The 19,486-nt window shown below is 41.8% G+C and overlaps 1 protein-coding gene across 9 annotated transcripts in view; it reads left to right on the top strand.

Moving 5' to 3' along the window:
• LOC136881194 (protein turtle) overlaps positions 1-19,486 on the top strand; it is an 850,346-nt gene that overhangs the window by 691,680 nt on the left and 139,180 nt on the right. For 5 of the 9 annotated variants that reach the window (XM_067153896.2, XM_067153892.2, XM_067153898.2 and 2 more), the window contains exon 12: positions 2,557-2,729. In XM_067153896.2, the coding sequence (XP_067009997.2) occupies positions 2,557-2,729 (173 nt within the window). Of the gene's footprint in view, positions 1-2,556; positions 2,730-10,313; positions 10,380-19,486 lie in introns of all 9 variants that reach the window. The other 4 variants (XM_067153894.2, XM_067153891.2, XM_067153889.2 and 1 more) reach the window with 1 other exon arrangement.

Raw genomic sequence — 19,486 nt, 5'->3', positions numbered from 1 at the left:
CTCCCATCATAAGAGCTGTCTGTGTCGGTAGGACGTATCGTGAAACAGCCCTGCCTCTCCCATCATAAGAGCTGTGTTGGTAGGACGTATCGTGAAACAGCCCTTCCTCTCCATCATAAGAGCTGTGTCGGTAGGACGTATCGTGAAACAGCCCTGTCTCTCCCATCATAAGAGCTGTCTGTGTCGGTAGGACGTATCGTGAAACAGCCCTTCCTCTCCCATCATAAGAGCTGTCTGTGTCGGTAGGACGTATCGTGAAACAGCCCTGTCTCTCCCATCATAAGAGCTGTCTGTGTCGGTAGGACGTATAGTGAAACAGCCCTTCCTCTCCCATCATAAGAGCTGTCTGTGTCGGTAGGACGTATCGTGAAACAGCCCTGCTTCTCCCATCATAAGAGCTGTCTGTGTCAGTAGGACGTATCGTGAAACAGCCCTGCTTCTCCCATCATAAGTGCTGTCTGTGTCGGTAGGACGTATCGTGAAACAGCCCTTCCTCTGCCATCATATGAGCTGTGTCTGTAGGACGTATCGTGAAACAGCCCTTCCTCTGCCATCATATGAGCTGTCTGTGTCGGTAGGACGTATCGTGAAACAGCCCTTCCTCTGCCATCATATGAGCTGTCTGTGTCTGTAGGACGTATCGTGAAACAGCCCTTCCTCTCCCATCATATGAGCTGTGTCTGTAGGACGTATCGTGAAACAGCCCTTCCTCTGCCATCATATGAGCTGTGTCGGTAGGACGTATCGTGAAACGGCCCTGCCTTCCCCAAAATATTGCTCTGACGAAAAAGAACCTCGGCAGAAACAACACGTACGTACTGTTGCTCGCGGACTGCAGATGAACGAGGAAACCATTGGCTGACTCTGTGCGAAAAGAAAACTGTGCAAAATTTTTGGCGTCTTAATTGTGCGGTCCGTGAAATAAAATCAGATGCTGCTGATGTGGGTCCAAAAGTTTGTATTCTAATTAGCAAACTAGTTATTAAAAAGGAAACTATGTTGTTTCCTTCACACTTTCCTGGAGCAACCCCATAACTTGGATATTCTTGTCAAACTTATTGAACATGCTTCCATCTGTAAATAGCAATCTACTGACGAGCAATCCCTGAAATTAAGTACGTTACGAGCACCAGCACGAAGGAACTGCGTGAGTACAACGATGGTTGCCACACAATATCGTGTGTCCCATTTGTATTTAATGATGACTACCTCATCTCATTCAGATCTCGGTATCGGTGTGAGCTACTGAGCTGCATCATCAAAGTATGAGAGGCCTGCGCTGCGATGGCTTGATCGTGGGGCACAATTTCTTTTGCAAATGAGTGGGATGGTAGTCCAAAAAATAAGGTGTCCTATTTTTGAATAAATACAGAACTCTGTTCCTGTGGCTGTTGGTGACAATATTGTAAAGAATGTTTCCCGCGCTCGCATAAAAACATGCGCACGCCACGCTAAGACGCTCGGTCTTGGCTTGGCAGCCGTCGAGAACGGGGCTCCCATTGGATGTTACCGCCAAGTTATTTGGTTTTTTAATGCAAAAGGTGCTGAACCAATTGAAATCCATCGCCAATTAACAGAAGTGTAGAGGGAGTCGTGCATGGATGTCGAAAGTGTTCGTAAGTGGTGTAAAGAGTTTGCAACCGCTCATGACGAACAAAGGAGCGTTGAGACAGTCGTGAAGATCTGCACTTTGTTTCCTGAGCTTTCTGGAAGCGCCGTTCACAGAATTTTAACAGAAAAGTTGAAATACCGGAAGATGTGCACAAGATGGGTGCCATGCATGCTGACTGAAGACCACATGTGGCAACAAGTTGATTCTTCCCGCGCATTTCTTCAATGCTTTGCAGCTGAACAGGACAACTTTTTGGGCTCAATTTTCATGGGTGACGAATCCTGGGTGTTCCACTTTACACCTGAGACCAAGCAGTAATCACGCCAGTGGCGGCGTCCCTCTTCGCTGAAGCCGCGGAAGTTCAAGCAAACACAGTGTGCCAGTAAAGTCATGACAACTGTGTTTTTGAATTGAAAAGGGGTATTGTTGGTTGATTTTATGCCCGCTGGGACCACAGTTAATGCTGACAGTACCGTGAGGCCCTGAAAAAGTCAGACGGGCAATTCAGAACCTGAGAAGAGGAATGTTGAGGAAGGGCATAAACATTCTGCATGACAATGCTCGCCCGCACGTCGCCTGGCAAACCATTTCTCTCCTGCAACAGTTTCAGTTTAATATTATCACCCACCCACCCACCCTATAGTCCCTATAGGTGCCCAGTGGCTATCACTTGTTCTCTAAGTTGAAGGAAAGCGATTCAGCACTGACAACGAGGTTCACAACTTGCATGGCGGTGAGCTGGTTTGACATGGGCTGTCACATTGACTGATATGGTGATTATGTAGAGAAATAGCTAAATGTTCAAGCTGTAAACCACTGTAGAAATAAACAGGTCTAAGTATTTATAAAAAATAGGAGACTTTATTTTTGGGATTACCTTCGTGTATTGTAATGAATGCATTGCTGTCTGATTGGCCCAGTTTCAAAAGTTTTGTTGGTTGCAGGTACCGTGAGGAAGGTGCTTCGGACTGGTCTACAATCCCCGTCACACCATCTGGCAGTACACAGGTTACTATTAACTCCCTAACCCCCGGCACCAAATACGAATTCCAGGTGGTGGGCAAAAATGCTCTGGGCGACGGTATGCTCAGCAAGGTGATTACAGTGCGAACACTCGGTGAGTTATCCTCCTTTCTGCATTATTATCAGACATTCCAGTTGTATTGAGACTAATGTTGTTCTCTTCCAGTACAACATAGTTTATAATAAGTAGCTCTCATGTTTGTGTATTCTCTCACAATACTTGCACATCTCTCTTACACACTAAAAAGGCAAATAGAAGTGTAAACAGCCTGAAGCACCCAGAAGAAGACCACATGCCTTTATTGAACTGATTACAATATGGGATGAAAGAGACAAGGCCGTGGAATGGTGTCAAGCTGTTACAGCTGTCTCTCAAACTCCTGCAAGTTAGTACTGGGACAAAGTCATTCCACATGTGTTCAATGATGGAGAGGTCCGCAGATCTTGCTGGCTATGGAAAGGTGGCCCATAGACACACGTGCTGTGCCACAAAGGGTAGGACGGGATGTATCACAGTGCCTTCAAAGTCTGCCAAAGCACTATTAGAGGTGACCTGAATGCACACCTTGATGTCAGTTGTCCTCTGTTCATGCTTCCCAGGCAAGGCACTACTCCAAACGCCGGTGATGGTGTTCTGGTATGAATGGCAACCGACGCACGAGGATGCGAGTCATCGAAACACTGTGCAGGAATTCACAGGATGTTGTAGAGTCTGCAGTACATGTTCGCGGATGGCGGGTGCCAAAGTTATGGGCCCCCAAAATGCTTGGCGCACCGTACGACGGTCCTCCCCCGGGGTGGGTTTGTTGGTCGACCGAACCTGCACGACGTGATTGGGTGCCCTCGTGTACCCATTGAGTTGAACATCGGGCCACTGTGACATCTGAATGGCCCACATGCCTGGCAATTGCACGATACAACATGCAGTTCCACAATGCTGCCAACTGGTGCTAACACGACTGCTTCATACTGTACTGCAGTACTTGCTTAACTGTCTGACTCACAGCAATTGACTGGTAACAACAGGACTAATGCACTCTGGTGACTGTTCTACACATAGCAGATCCTTGGAAATCTAATAATTTACTCACACATCAATGGTATGCATGTGTACCAAAATGGGATAATATTGACCACTCCTTCTGGGTGCTTAACTTTTTTTTGTCAGGTGAGTATATAAAAACATTTCCAAAATCACAAGACACAATGCGCATCTGAAGAAAGAATGGCCTTGAACAGCCTAACTCACAATTTGCACTACAATCAGACAGAAAAGATCTAAAAGAAAGGCTAGAAAATGATTCTGTGTGATTGTAAGTGACCCATTCAAGAACAAGAGGAAATGAAAACAAGGTATTTGGCCATGATGTGTGTAGGGCAACCTGTATAGGCTGTCGCAAACCACGAGAAATATCACTCAGAATTGAGCAAACTGAGCTTTATAAACTTCATCTTTATGTAAGTTAGACATCTGGACCTTGTGGCTTCCTTATCGCATTCATCTTCTTCAAGGGCTAAACATGTATCCAATACGCGGCCGGTTAACTTTCATTTACCCCACACGGAGGCTAGCGTCCATTACGAGGAATTCACACTTGATGAAATATCAGATACCATCTATAACCTGAAAGACAAGAAAGCATGTGGCCCTGATCTCCTGAAAGCTACTTTCCCAGTGTTACACAACTCGATATCACTACTACTAAACGAATGTTTGCATCAAGGTAGAGTACCAGAAAGTTGGAAACGATTGACCTTTAAGATGTTATATAAAGGGAAAGGTCATACATCAGATCCCAATTCTTATAGAGGTATTGCACTAGAGTGTATTCTCTTAAAGACCCTGACTGCTTTAGTTCATAAACGCATTACAGAGTTCATTGCGGACAAACTCCCAGATTCTCAATTTGGTTTCAGGAGTGGTAGGTCAACACTTCAATCAGTTCAATGCCTTCAACGGGACATAGAGGAAGCCTTGGATCAACCTAGAGGAAAACTTCATGCCATCTTCATTGATTATTCAAAGGCTTTTGGCACGATTGACAGAACTATTCTATTAGAGAAGTTACAAAATATCACCGACCATAGTTTCTATCTTCTTCCACTAATCAAAGATCTGCTCACCAGCAATTGGATAGAAATCAGTGATGGCATTACCAGATCAGGTCCCATTTTACAAACTATTGGTGTACTCCAAGGCGACCCATTGAGTCCTTTGCTCTTCATTATTGCAACGGCAGACATTACAAAATCGATAACATGTAGTAATGTCAAATTACTCATGTATGCAGATGACATGGCCTTAACGTCCATCTCAGAGTCTGACCTGCAAAGTAATTTTAACAAAGTGAGTAAATGGGCAGAAGATACTAAGCTGAGACTGAATGAGGATAAGACCGTCTCGATGACTTTTAGGAGAGGAGGCAAGAAGGGAACATTTTACTTTGGAGACCGGCATTTAAGATCAGTATCAAGTTTCTGGTACTTGGGAATAACATTTCAATCGGCTGGAAAACAATTTTCCCTTCATGTCAAAGAAAGACTAAACGCGGCCATTAAAGCAATGGGTGACATCAAACTTCTCAGCAGCTTGTCACTGACGACGGCCATAGAGTTGTTTCATCTCAAAGTCAGTCCAGTTGCGTCCTACGGAATAGAAAACATATGGGTGCATCTTACCAAGGCACAATTGCAAAGTTTAGAGAATGTAAAATCAGCATTTCTTAAAAGAGTACTTTGTCTATCCAAGTACACTCCTTCGCGCCTCGTTTACGTACTGACAAGAGAACTGTTCTATGTAGAAGAGCTGCATCTGAAGTTCCTGCTTCCCACCACCGCGGCGTATAAGGCACTACTGCAGGAACTTCTTCAAAAGAGGAACAACATATCGGACGATTTTTACCTCAGTGACGCAATGATTAATTTGGAGTGGATGCAAGGAGGTTATAAATTAAGACATATATCAACAAGGCTCGCCGCGCATGGATTTCACCATAAACTGTGTGAATCCAAGCAATTTCATGACCCCTGCCATGACTGTAAGTGCAGAAGATGTGGTGAACTCTGTGAGAGATACCATTTACTAAGATGCAAATTGAGAACAGAATCTCTGAGAAACTTTTGTGAGTCAGTGTAATACTTGTATTCATGCACATTGTGCGCAATTAAATATTTATTATTTAAACATGTATCCAAATTTTCCTGTTTATCGATGTGCCAGAGGAAGAATTCTGTCCCACACTTGAATTCTTCTGAAGTAGTGGTTAATCTATCCACCACTAATTTGGATACTCCTTCTATGTCTGTGATCGAGAAGGTATTAAATTTTGCAATTTCACCACTTAAGCTTCCGACGGAGGAGATCATCTGTGGTGTTGAGGCTTCTTTAAAGCCTTTACTGGATCATGTCGCTGAGGAGATTCATCTTGAAACCGCCACCATTATCAGACATTTCAAACCCCCTCATCCCAACCTTACTTCCAAGGAGTGGTATGCTCTTAAACAACTAAAAAGGAGCAAGGACTTGGTGGTGTTGAAGGCTGATAAAGGCAATGCTACTGTCGACTACAAGATTGAGGAACGTCTCAGTGAGCCCACCAACGCCATTGATAGGAAAACAGCGTCTCTTCTTAAAGCTAGCTCGATTCCGAATGATGTTTCTCGTGGTTTGCGACTGCAGGCTTCTACAGTTCTCTGACTTTATGGCCTTCCCCTACATACAACCTGGCCAAATACCTTGGAGAACTTCTCAAGCCATACATAGATAATGGGGCATCCATCAGGAATTCATCGCAGTTTATCTGGATGTTTCTCCTGGTGATATTCTAGTCAGTTTTGATATTGTGTATCTGTTCACTAGGGTTCCAATCATAGACACCTTGTCTCTGTTGGATAAAATCTTTCCTGGTGACATCGTTAATCTGTTTCACCTTGTCCTCACAACCACATATTTCAGTTTTCATAGTACAATATATGAACAAATGGATGAGGTTGCCATGGGATCGCCATTGGCACCAGTCATCGCTAATTTCTATATGCAAGATTTTGAAGACCGTCATCTTCAATCTTGCACGCTCAAGCCTTCCATTTGGTTGAGATATGTCAATGACACATTTGTTATCTGGCCCCATGGTGAACACGAATTATCATATTTTTGGATCACTTGAACAGCATATATCCAAACATTAAATTTACCATGGAGACTGAACGTGGAGGATGTTTGCCGTTCTTGGATGTTTTGGTTTCTAAGAAATCAGATGGAACTTTAGGTCATTCGGTTTACCGCAAAACCCACCCATACTAGTAGATACCTTCATGGGTCCTCACATCACCATCCTTGCCAAAAGCGTGCTGTGCTTAACACCCTAATCAGCCAAGCAAGGGAGGTTTGTGAGGAGGATAAATTAAATGTTGAACTTGAGTTCCTGACCAGAACATTTCTGAGCAATGACTACTCAAGGAAACAGATTGACGAAGTGCTACATCCTAAGCCAAAAGATGGATTGTCACGCGATTCTCATCCTTTGAGTCTGGCCTTCTTGCTATATGTGCAATCAGTCATGGATATGATTGGCAATATTCTCAGAAAGCACAATATCAAGACCATTTTTAAGCCTATCATCATCATAGGCAATTGTTTGCAGTCTGTCAAAGATGCTATTGGTTTAAACTGCGCCAGAATTTCTATGATCCCTTGCTCCTGTGGATCGGTTTATGTTGGCCAATCATGTTGGAAGGTAGCAACAAGGGTTAAAGAACATCGCAGGCACTTAAGTCTTTGCCAGCCAGAGAAGTCTGCTGTGGCAGAACATGCCATACATAATGACCATCAAATCATTTTTGATGCAACTTCTGTCATTTATAAAGGGAAACATTTTATTCCTAGAATCATTTGTGAGGCGATAGAAATTGCTAAATGCCTGAATAATTTTAACAAATGTGACGGCTAGACTCCGTGACTCTGAAATGAACTATATTTCTAACAGGGTCTCTTTATCTTGAGTCAGGTTACTATGGAGTGACCATTGCCATTGTGCTTTGTTACTGCTCTGAAGACGATCCTGGTCACAGGATCAAAACACGTCAGCTGATAATATTACATGACCTAATATCCCCAAATAATTATTATGATGTTCTGATGTCACTACAGCCTATGCTCCACAAAGTGGCTGTGGTGATAACCTCACGAAGAAGCTGACGATCTCCTGATATAGCAGATGCCAGTGGCGACCATAGGAGCAACGTCACAGCTTGCCCTGCAACATGATCTGCTCATCTCTAATATGAAGATAATGGTCATTGAACAAATGAAGCGGTGGAAGCAGAGGGCCACTCTTATGGGTCCGTTCAGGATGTCTTGGCTGTTCCATATTCCCTCTGATGACCTGTGTCTGTTGATGCCACATGGACACATAGGTTGCCAAGTCAAGCCTCGGTGCAACGCAGAATAGACAAGATATTGACATTAAAAGTTCCACACGTACAATGTTTTAATGTTAATATCTTTAAACTGTTCATAGTTGACATAAATTACTTGTAATGAGTAGACAAGCGGGCATGGCTATGGATTTAACAAGTCCAGGAGAAGAGAAATGTCTACAAAAAGTGACACTGTAACGAAACTGGGACGAATATGCTGTAGCGTAGAAAGCTGTTGTTGAGCGCTACAGTGATCTGTAGGGACGTGAGAAGTGTATCTATTGGCTGGAAAAAGCAACGTGAGACATTGGATAAAGACAAGGATGGATGCCGATTGAAGGACAGAAATGTGGTGGCAGTAATTTGAAGAAATTTCAGATGTGAAATTTCCACATTCAGCCATTCCAAAGGGCTTGCCTTGCTCCATAGCAACCTCCGTGCTGTAAGGTTTATAAAGAACACAAATGCACCAGGCACAGATGACGTACCAGCAGATATTTGGAAACCAAAAGAACTCCTTAATGAAGCTGCTAAATGGCTGATGCTTTTCTTATCACTCAGACAATGAACCAAGGGTGCGTACTTGCCTTGATTCTCTTTGCTCTGTACATGGCTGCTGTGCTTTGTGATTCATTATCTACCAACATCCCTGGCATTGATTTAACTTCAACTTGACAAAACTTGGTTGACATCACTTAACTCCTGTGATGAGGATAACTGAGCTGCCTCAGCTGCTTATACCCCTGAGGACCTGCAGCAGTCAATTGCATATTCACCACATGCCCCAGGGACTGGCCTTGCAGAGTTCAGTATATCTGTCTCAGATGTTATTCTGGAACAGGCAGATCACTTCTCATAGTTTGGCAGCATCTTGTCTGAATGATGAACCTCAGAAGAGGGTGTGGAAAAACAGACTCGATGCTGCTCATTTGGTCAGCTATCCAGCCAACGGAACAGTTCATATCAAACATAAAGCGGCAATCTTGAAACTTGAACGTTTTATTCAGCACAAACTTCGTTCAGTCTAAAATATCAAATGGGAGAACCTTGCCTCCAGTCTTACGGTTCTTGAGAAAGCATGCACGAGTAGTGCGGAAGCTTATACCGTTGGCCATCGGCTACGGTGAACTGGGCAGATGTGCTGTATAAGCGACACCAGGCTTCATCACCAGTTCCTGTCTGGTGATTTTCCCTCAGGCACAAGACCACATGGTGCGTTATAAAGATGAACTTAAACAAACCTGAGGCACACTTCCAGACCACCTCTACTGCTGTCGAACTGCTTGAGCAAGAGTGTCACAGATGTAGCCTCGTCCTCCCCCATCCATAAAGTGGAATCTGTGTGGATGCATGTTTCACGCTAGAATTGGCTTCGTCAGTCATTACAGCAATGAGTGCTGCTAGTGGATTGTAAGCAGAAGAAACGAGTAGCAGCTGACAATGAGATATTAGAATACATCTAAGTGCAGATTATAATTATAGCACAGTTATTTTATCTTGCCTGCTTGCTTTATTATTCTGTAACTTCACCATACCTGACCAATGTATCCCCATTGATATGATCCAGTTTTGGTACACATGTACGCCTGCTAAGAATAATGATAGGTTCAAAATGCCTCGCACCCATTTCCAAGAAAATGGAATTTGAATATTTGGAGAGTGCCAGCAAGCAGGTGTCTAACAGTCTAATCCAAGTGTGCTTTGCAATGAGCAGTGTACTAGATGTCAGTACCACCCTGGTTCTTGTATAAATGATATACAGTAAATATATCAGCAAAGATGTCTGCGTATTCCATCATGATACGAAACTCATAATCATCGGTTATAATTCTTGAAACAATAATCATGTGATTCCCGAGGGAGAAGCAGAAGACAAACTAACTCCTGCGAGATTTGATCCATGAATCACGAGCTTATGAAATGGAGAGCTCGTTCTTGTGTGCTTGGTTGTACTTAGAACTGATGGAAGTCCTGCAAGTAAATCAAAAATGGATCAAATCAGTGGGGACATGGTCGAGACCAATGCGGGTAGTTTTTCTTCACGTTAGAGAGAAATACCCTCGGTTGGCTGCATGTCGTATTTCTCATTTTCACAGTTGTTGAGTTGGTGTGATATACCACTAGCAGTGTTTCTTGATGATTTTGGAGTATTGATCCAAATTTCTTCCAAGAAAATTTGTTGCTAACAGAGAAAGAGTAGAACTAGGTTCTGTTGTCATGAAATATGTGATTTATTTACTAATATCTTGTCTGTTTTCAGCCAGAAGAACTGCTCAGAACTGTGATCATGTACCTGTTCACTTCTTTCTTTTCGGATGGATACAAGGTACCAGCTGGTCGAGCAAGTTTTCCCATTATTTCAGTTAGACATGTAGGCCAGTGGTCCATTTTCAACTGCCTAGATAATCTTTCCACCCACGAGTAGACCACGCTGGGTCAGACAGATACCGCCCATGATCACCAACATCTCTTATATCAGATCCTGTTAACTGTTATGGTACATTTAGGAAAATACAATATTTACACATGAATCTTGAAATAAAAACTATAGTCTAGTCAAAAAACATACAACACACATTTCACACATTATGGTAATATATTGAGATGGATTATAGTTGTTGGTGTAACACATAAAACATAGGTTACTATTTGTTAAACTCTAAGATGTTTTTTACAATTGTCTGAAAACAACTCTTAATAAATAAATAAATAAATAAATAAATAAATAAATAAGAAAATAAATAAATCACAAATAAATAAGTTCTTGAAAGTTTTGCAAGCTGAATGCCGGGCTTGGTTTTGTAACTCATTTCAATTCAAGGCAGCACACAGGCTGACCAGGCTGATATGAGACTGCCGAGGATGCTTCTTTTTTTTAACATCTTTACAAAATGGTGTTTTTAACGAGACTCTATAGTTTTCAGTTCAAGATTCATACATAATAATGGGATAAATTTTTATCAGAGCACATAGACACGACCAAATACCAAGAATGTCCATTGTCTTTCAAAGTCTAAATACGACGGTGAATCAAAAAGTAAGTTACACCAGCTCGCCGCGAGAGCACTCCGTGTGTCATGACCGTGGCCAATGAGGAGCAAGCTACAGTAACTGCTGACACGTCCGATAGGAAGGTTGGTGTGGTGTGTGCAAAGCGGGCTAGGCTCAAACTGGATGTTCACTCCAAATTGGAGGTGCGTGCAACGATCAGATTTCTATGGGCTAAACGGCTGAATTGCACAGACATTCATCGTGAAATCACTGCTGTATACAGTGAGCGTGCAGTTTCTCACCCAGGTTTTGCAAAGTGGCGTAAGCTATGGGACGCCAGACACACGGATCTCACAAAGGCGGACCCGCAATGTCCAGTACCGTTGCAAATGTCTACTGTGTGAACGGGATCATTCGAGACAATTGGCAGATAACACCGCTGGACAGTGTCTTCTCCATTGTTCACCAGCACCTTGTCTGCTCACAAGGGCATATTCTGTGGTGAGTCGTCACATGTCACCCCCAAAACAAAGAGAACATAGATTGAATGGGTGCAGGAAAGGTGTTTTTTGACATGGAGGGTTCGGTGAACATGAAGGCACAACAATCAACTAGGCTTCGTATTGTAAGGCAGTGGCTGGGAAAATTGAGCGCCAGTGTGATTTTGTTACAGGATAATGCAACACCCCACACGGCCCACCAACTGCTGCAAGTGGGAAGTATGGCAACATCCTCTTAGCACCATGCAATTATCATGTGTTCGGTAAGATCTCGGTGGACGACGGTTCCGAGGTGAAAGCAGCAGTTACATAACAGTGGAGGTTGACCATTCCAAGAAATATTTACAGTCCCTTGGGGACTATGGGGACTATGTGGACTATGGGGACTATGTGGACTATGTGGACTATGTGTTTCATAAGCAAAACTCGGAAGTTTGATTCATCCTAGTTCTCTTTTTGATAGCTGAGGATGTCCTCCAATGAAATGTGAAAAATGAAAATGAAAATCCACACTGGGTCGGGAATGTCCCTATCTAGCGCTGAAGATAGGAATTGTGCCGACTGCCGAAGCCTGTCGCACTCCTCTGGGGCAATTATTAATGAAAAACTTCTGGTGGAATGAGAAGCTCGATCTAATGAGGAAACGGGTACTAGCTTGTCGCCGACGATACGTACAAAGTCTTTGTCCATTTTTACGTGAGAGTTATGCTGAAATATATTTGGCAGTCAAACAAAAATACAAGAACTTAATGTTAAAATCGAAGCTAGAAGTCTGGAAGGAATTTTGCTCTGTTCTGACAAATAGTAGCTCTTGGGGTCTGATTTACAAACTCTCAAAGAAACTAGAAAATTTTAATAATAATCTTAGCACAATCAAGACTGAAAATGGATTTACTAAATCATTCAATGATACTGCTGATGACTTGCCCTTCTCATATGAAGAGGTTCAGTACATTATTCTACAACCTGTGTCTCAACGTAAGTTACACACAAAACTGTAAAGCTGCTGAAAGCTGGCAGTAAATGCTTCATTTGGAATCTCCCGGAGAACCTTTGTCACGCCTTGTTGGATACCTGCTACACTGTTGAACCGGTGGCCTTTCTGGGCTAATTTAAGGCAGGGGAAGAAAAAAAAATCTGCCGGCGCCAAATCCGCAGAATACGGAGGGCGTGGAAGAACAGTCGCCTGGTGTTCCGTGAGAATGGGTCACGCGGATCGTGGTGTGCGGATGGGTATTGTTGTGGAGGAGCTTCCTCTGTCCACTCCGGTGCAGTTCGGGCCGAACCCGTCCGATGCGTTGCAGTAGTCATTTCAAAACTCCCTTGTAGAATTCCGCGTTGACACTTGTACCCTGGGGTACAAATTCATTCTGAATTGCTGTTGAAAAAGGTGATCAGCATTGTCTTAATCTTGAACTTGTGCAGCGACTTTTCTTGGGAGGTGGAGAAGACGCTGAACACCACGCCATTGACTGACTCTTGGTCTCCGGATCATACTGGTAGCACCACGACTCGTCTTCTGTGATGATGGTTTTCAATACCTCCAGATTTTGGTCACAAACGTCAATGAAATCTCCCGACGTTTCCATCCGAGTTTGCTTCTGCTCGTCTGTCAGGTTGTGCAGTACAAACCGGGCACAAATCTTCCGCTTTTTCAAATGTTCATGAACAGTGGTCGTTACACTGTCCTTGCCTACACCCACTTCATTTGCTATCATTCCTAAGGACAGTCGCCGATCATTCGCAAGCATCTGTCGCACTCATTCGATGTTGTCTGGAGATGTGCTTGTGGTTGGTGGAACCAAACGCGCCTTGTCCTCAACACCTTCCTTTCCATCTCAAAAGAGTTTAAACCAGTCAAAAACGCACTTTTTACTCACTGCTTGAGCGTGGTAAACTCGCAATAACATTGCATGTGTTTCGATTGCCGTTTTGCCTAGGTGCAAGCAAAACTTCATGTTAACACGTTGCTCCACTTTGCACTCCATTGTGCAATGGCACAAGTCCTCACACTGACTCCGTGCGATGTGCTGCAGCGTTCAACTCTGTTTAACTGTGTTGAGTTGACCAATAGGGGGCACTTGGTGTCATGTCTCGCAGTGCGTATGTGCGAGCGCATCGTCTGAACTAGTTCAAAGATATGAACTTCATTAATGTTTCCGTATTAAACTGAGATCAGTATCTATTAGGTTCAACCTTTTATGTGTTGATGTTACAAATACATTTTATTCAACTTGGGGACTGGTTTCGACATATATAATGTCATCATCAGCCATAAAATGAATCACAAATATATAAGCAAAGACATAATAATCAAAACTATTGTGGACACATATTGAAATATGTTGATTAAAAATCTATAACTGTCCATTCACCCAATCAACATATTTCAATATGTATCCACAATAGTTTTGATTATTATGTCTTTGCTTATATATTTGTGATTCATTTTATGGCTGATGATGACATTATATATGTGGAAACCGGTTCCCAAGTTGTAACATCAACACATAATTAGTAGATATCTTATCGTTCGTCTGAACTAGCACGGTGTACAACCTAGGCGACCATTCACTGAACATTTCAGACACAAGATGGTTGGGATGGACTATCTGCTAACATTATTCTGCTTGCCACTCTTATTTGTGACCCTATTTAACAAATGTCTAACGTTGAATTTTTCCCTACCTTATGCAAACTAGCTATTGTCAAAGACAGTATCCTTACAGAATTACAGTAAAACCTCATTAATCTGAAGTCGTAGGGACGCAAAAATTGGACTTCGAATTATGTGATTTCAAATTAACCGCTGCTAACTCGAAATTCAGAAATGCCAACCCCTGCTGCATCACAAAATATTCTAAGATCCTTTATAGCATGCAATCCCCTTGATTCACAGTTAAACCTTTCAAATCGTTGCCGTAAGACCTATATGTGTCGGTGCAACATAAAACAAAAACAAAAAAAAACAAAAAGAAAAGAAAAAGAAAACTTTCAAATGTCGTGGGAAAAAAATTCCTAAATGTATCTAACAAGGAGCATTTATTGAAATAATGTCATACACTGTCACACCCGGGAAAAATAAAACACGATTCAAAGAAAAAGGGTACGGTAATCTACAGTATATGCACGATGCAATTTAAGCACTTGCACAGGTGAGCCAACAAGGCTGTCCAAATTGGAAACATGACACCAACAAAACAAACTTTAAAAACCCAGACATACATTTAACACAAATATAAAGAATAATAAATAACTTTGTACAGTACCTGAATAGTTCACAAATGTTTAATGATCCAGTAGGGCTTTTTTGTCACACATTAGGCTTATTGCCTTTTAAAGAAAGAGTGTATGAGAGGTTGCTTCAAAACACTAGCTACGAACTGCTCCATATGGGCCGTAGCGTCGTCAGCATCACTAACACTTATCACTGAATCCAACACGGCGAGAGCGGCAAGTACATCGTTCTTTGACGGAATAGTTGGCGCTTGCTCCATATCTTCGTCGTGTTCAATATCAGCTGTAGCTGAATCTCCCTCTGGCGTCACGTGATCATAGCTGATCATCATGGTGGGATCCCACTCTTCTGAAGTAGTCTCCGCATGGTCTATGGCGATGTATTCGGAGAAAGTCATACCAATATCTGACTTTTGCCCTAACTCCTCCCATTCATCTTCATTGTCGTCTTCTTTTTCTCCTGCTTCTACTTCATTTAACGAACCAAAACCACACTTGATGAAACAGTTTTTGATTATCGATGAAGATATAGCATCCTAGGCAACTGTCACACTCCGCATTGTATCGATCACGTTCCACTTGCGTATTTCTTCCGCTGGAATATTTCTATGTTAAAAATTAAATAACTGGAAAGGAGGTTCAACCTATTCAATACTCAAAAGAAAGAAACGTAGCAATCACATTTCTATTTAAATGGGACCGGTTTCGACCTTAGTCTAGGTCATCATCAGCCATAAAAAACATGTAAAATTTTTATGAATGTTGGAGGTCAGTTTCACACTCTGTAGACACGCTTCACAGATAAAATTATGCCTTGGTCTAGGGGCTGCAAGTAGCTCATAGTGTTGGCCGGCAGAAAATAAGACGCACATGTTTTAAAATTAAATTATGTTTGTGTGCAGCACACTGATCCAACAACAGAAGTATTTTTCTGAACTGGGAAGCCATTTTGCACTCAAGGCATACCAGCTACTCTTTAAAAATTTTGCCTGTCATCCAGGAATTTTTAGACGACTTATATTTCCACAGAAAGTGCCTCATGCCCTTAAAACATCATGCCTTCTCGAACTTGCCTATGATGAGGAGAGGAAGTCTCACTTCTATCCACATTGCAACACAGAAGGACTGTGACCCTATCCTTGTAAGATTTCCCGCCATGGCACTTCTTTCCCTTAAAACCATAAGTCTGTTTGGGCTCGGCGTTAAAAAGTAATGCTGTCTAGATGTTGTTCAGTGCATAGTGTGAGCCACGCTTTCTCGACAACTGTCTGCATCTCTAGTGTTCACTCCGCACACTGCCTGTCACATGATATTGTGCCGTTCCTTAAAATGCTGAAGCCACTGAAACTCAAGACCCATCTTTAGCGCCAGTTCATTCGTCTTCCCCTTAATAATCTTGCCATCAACAGGGATACTGTTTGCCCGAACATGCCGAAACCTCTCGATCAATTGTACTTCCAAATCAGAGTGGTTAGCTCCTCGAATGCGCTTTGCTCTATTTACATCCTGCATTTCCTGAGCTTCTATGCTCTCACGATTTTTCAAAAATATTGAAAGCATGGGCACAGGAATTCCAAAGTCTTTAGCTATTTCACTTTTCGTTGTTTGTCCTTTGTTGACCTCCCTTATAATTTTCACTTTCTCGCTGAATGTTTTTGAAGAATACTGACGCTTAGCCATCTCGCAACACAAAAAAGGAACACATGTGCCCTAAACTAAAAATACCATAACAATAAACTAAAACACAGTATTAATAACATATAACTACTTTGAAGTTTATAACTGCACACTAAAACTTAAAGTAAAATGAGTAACTACAAGAATACAAAAGAACTATGATTTCACTAGAACTTGGCAACTCTGAAGCACACAGTTAAATTGAAATAACAAATATGGTAGTTCAACCTATTCAATACAAGTAAATAAGAGATGTAGAGATTACATTCTTATTTAATTAAAAGTGGAAATGGTACCGATTTCGACCCCAGTCTGGGTCATCATCAGCCGATTATAACTCGAAAAACAATGCATAAGTAAGAAAGAAGTTAACGGTCAAGTCCACACAATATCAGTTGAAGAGGCGGTATAAAAATGACAGGGGTAGGCACTGTAAAATTCAGACAAAGTGGAAAGTAAGTCACTTAAAAGAAGTAATGCGTAATCTTGCAAGCATCAGCACGGCACACACAATGTTTGGCACTGTCTCACAATGTTCACGAAAAGCAGAGAACAGTTAAATCAGCCAGACTGCATACACCGTCAGGTACAAAGTCACAACACAATCCAAATATGAAGATCTAAAGCCATGAAGAAGCCGAAGACGAGCAGCTCAACCGAAGTAACTTGCAAGCTCCAGAAGATCAGCGCGGTGTTTACAACGTCAAGTGCTGTAGTTTCATACGCTGACGGAGATTGAAGGATAGATTAATGATCAAGTATTTGCTTAGTTCACGAAAATGTACCTATATATATATATATATACATACTTATAATACGATTCAATATAATTGAATACGTATGAAACTACAGCACTTGACGTTGTAAACACCGCGCCGATCTTCTGGAGCTTGCAAGTTACTTCGGTTGAGCTGCTCGTCTTCGGCTTCTTCATGGCTTTAGATCTTCATATTTGGATTGTGTTGTGACTTTGTGCCTGACGGTATATGCAGTCTGGCTCATTTAACTGTTCTCTGCTTTTCGTGAACATTGTGAGACAGTGCCAAACATTGTGTGTGCAGTGCTGATGCTCGGAAGATTACGCATTACTTCTTTTAACTGACTTACTTTCCACTTCGTCTGAATTTTACAGTGCCTACCCCCGTCATTTTTATACCGCCTCTTCAACTGATATTGTGTGGACTTGACCGTTAACTTCTTTCTTACTTATGCATTGTTTTTCAAGTTATAATCGGCTGATGATGACCCAGACTGGGTTCGAAACTGGTACCATTTCCACTTTTAATTAAATAAGAATGTAATCTCTACATCTCTTATTTACTTGTATTGAATAGGTTGAACTACCATATTTGTTATTTCAATTTAACTGTGATACTTTTCAATATGGAACAATGACATTTTTATCTGAAGCACACATGCTGTAAACACACCAAAGTCAAAGTGAAAGTGCGGAAAGATACACATTCCAGAAGATGCGTTCTATCGTGACGCGGAGAATTTTGAAATCAAATTACGCCGTAAAATATTATTTTTAACAAAATTAAGAACAAAGTCTGAATTTCAATACTGGGACCGACGTTGTTCTGCAAATTATCAGTATTTTGAATTAAACAATTTAAATAACATGCAAAACTGTACCTTGTGTTTCCGGGAACGAGAGATTCTTCGAATTAGGCAGCATTTTGAATTATTGAGGTTGTACTGTAACTGTTAAATCTTTTTGACCGATTTGCCTCCTTCCAGTGCTAGGGAAGATTTTGGAGAAGTTGATGCTTGATTGTGTTACGTACCACATGTATTACCATCATCATCTAAGCCAAAGCAATATGGCTTCATGCCACTGAGGATGCTGTTCTTGCAGTGGTTGAATGGATTCAGGATGTATTCTCTGAAAAGAAAATAGATTTACTGATTTCACTTGATAACGCCTGGTGGCAAAAACTTCTTTCTCAGTTGAAAAAAAAAACCAGTGCCCTAAAAACTTATTTCAGTTAATAGAAGCTTATTTCAGCAATCAGAAAGTAAAACCTCAGATTGGAACTGCAGTCACTTCAAAAGGATCTGCATGCAGTCCTGGTTTCTGGAATATCCTCTACAATGAGCTTCTGCAGTTGCTAATAGTGCGCAGGATTTGGGCGAACTCGGCGCTGCAGTTTAATCCCTTAATGCTCACCATGAGAAACACCAAACATTATGATGAATGGTCAGCTATCATACTAAACAAACACTTAACTTGTAGAGCACACCTGAACAAACTATTGATTGCTTGCAGACCATCCTGGGATCTTAACTCGGAGGTTCTACGAGTAATTTATTTCACGGCCTACGTTCCACTAATTTTGTACTGTGTTTTGGCTTTTCGAAGTATTTTGGAAAGGAAATTGGCTCAGGTAAACTGCTACAGATTAAAAAGGGGTTTTGCTTTTCGAATCTCACGGGCCTACCATACAACATCTACCAAAGCTACTGCGGTAATTGCGGGAATTGAGCCATTATTTCTAACTGGAATTGGTATAGCTGAATCGACTCTGTGTAAGAAAAGCAAAGTATCAGTTCTACCAGTTTTAAACACTGTTGTTGTTCTGCAGTCTGGCCATCCTAGCTATTTCAAGAAACTTGTTTGCAACAATTGTTCACATTTTCATGATTGTATCATCTATACAGCGCATGCAATTCGCAAAGTTGCTTTCAGCCCAGTATAGGCTTTCAAATAGCTGCTCGGTTTTTCAGGCTGAACTCTGGGCCATAAAGAATGCAGTGCCGTGGTGTAAAACTAACAACAGGATACTCGGTGATTCGAAAGCAGCTTTGAGCTCCATTGACAATATGAATCCGTTTGCTGCTAGTACAAGAGCAGAAGCTCTATGTCTTGGATTTGTGGTCATACAGGTTTTGATGGAAATGTATAGGCTTAGCCGCCACATCAAACATCAGAATTACATATGATGAACCTCCAGTGTGCTATGTTAAGCAACAAATCAAGAAATATATTATACATCACTGGAACAATAGCTGGACTTCTAGCTTG

Source organism: Anabrus simplex, chromosome 9 (genome assembly GCF_040414725.1).
Source record: "Anabrus simplex isolate iqAnaSimp1 chromosome 9, ASM4041472v1, whole genome shotgun sequence".
NCBI lineage: Eukaryota > Metazoa > Arthropoda > Insecta > Orthoptera > Tettigoniidae > Anabrus > Anabrus simplex.
This window is presented reverse-complemented; position numbering and strand designations above follow the sequence as displayed.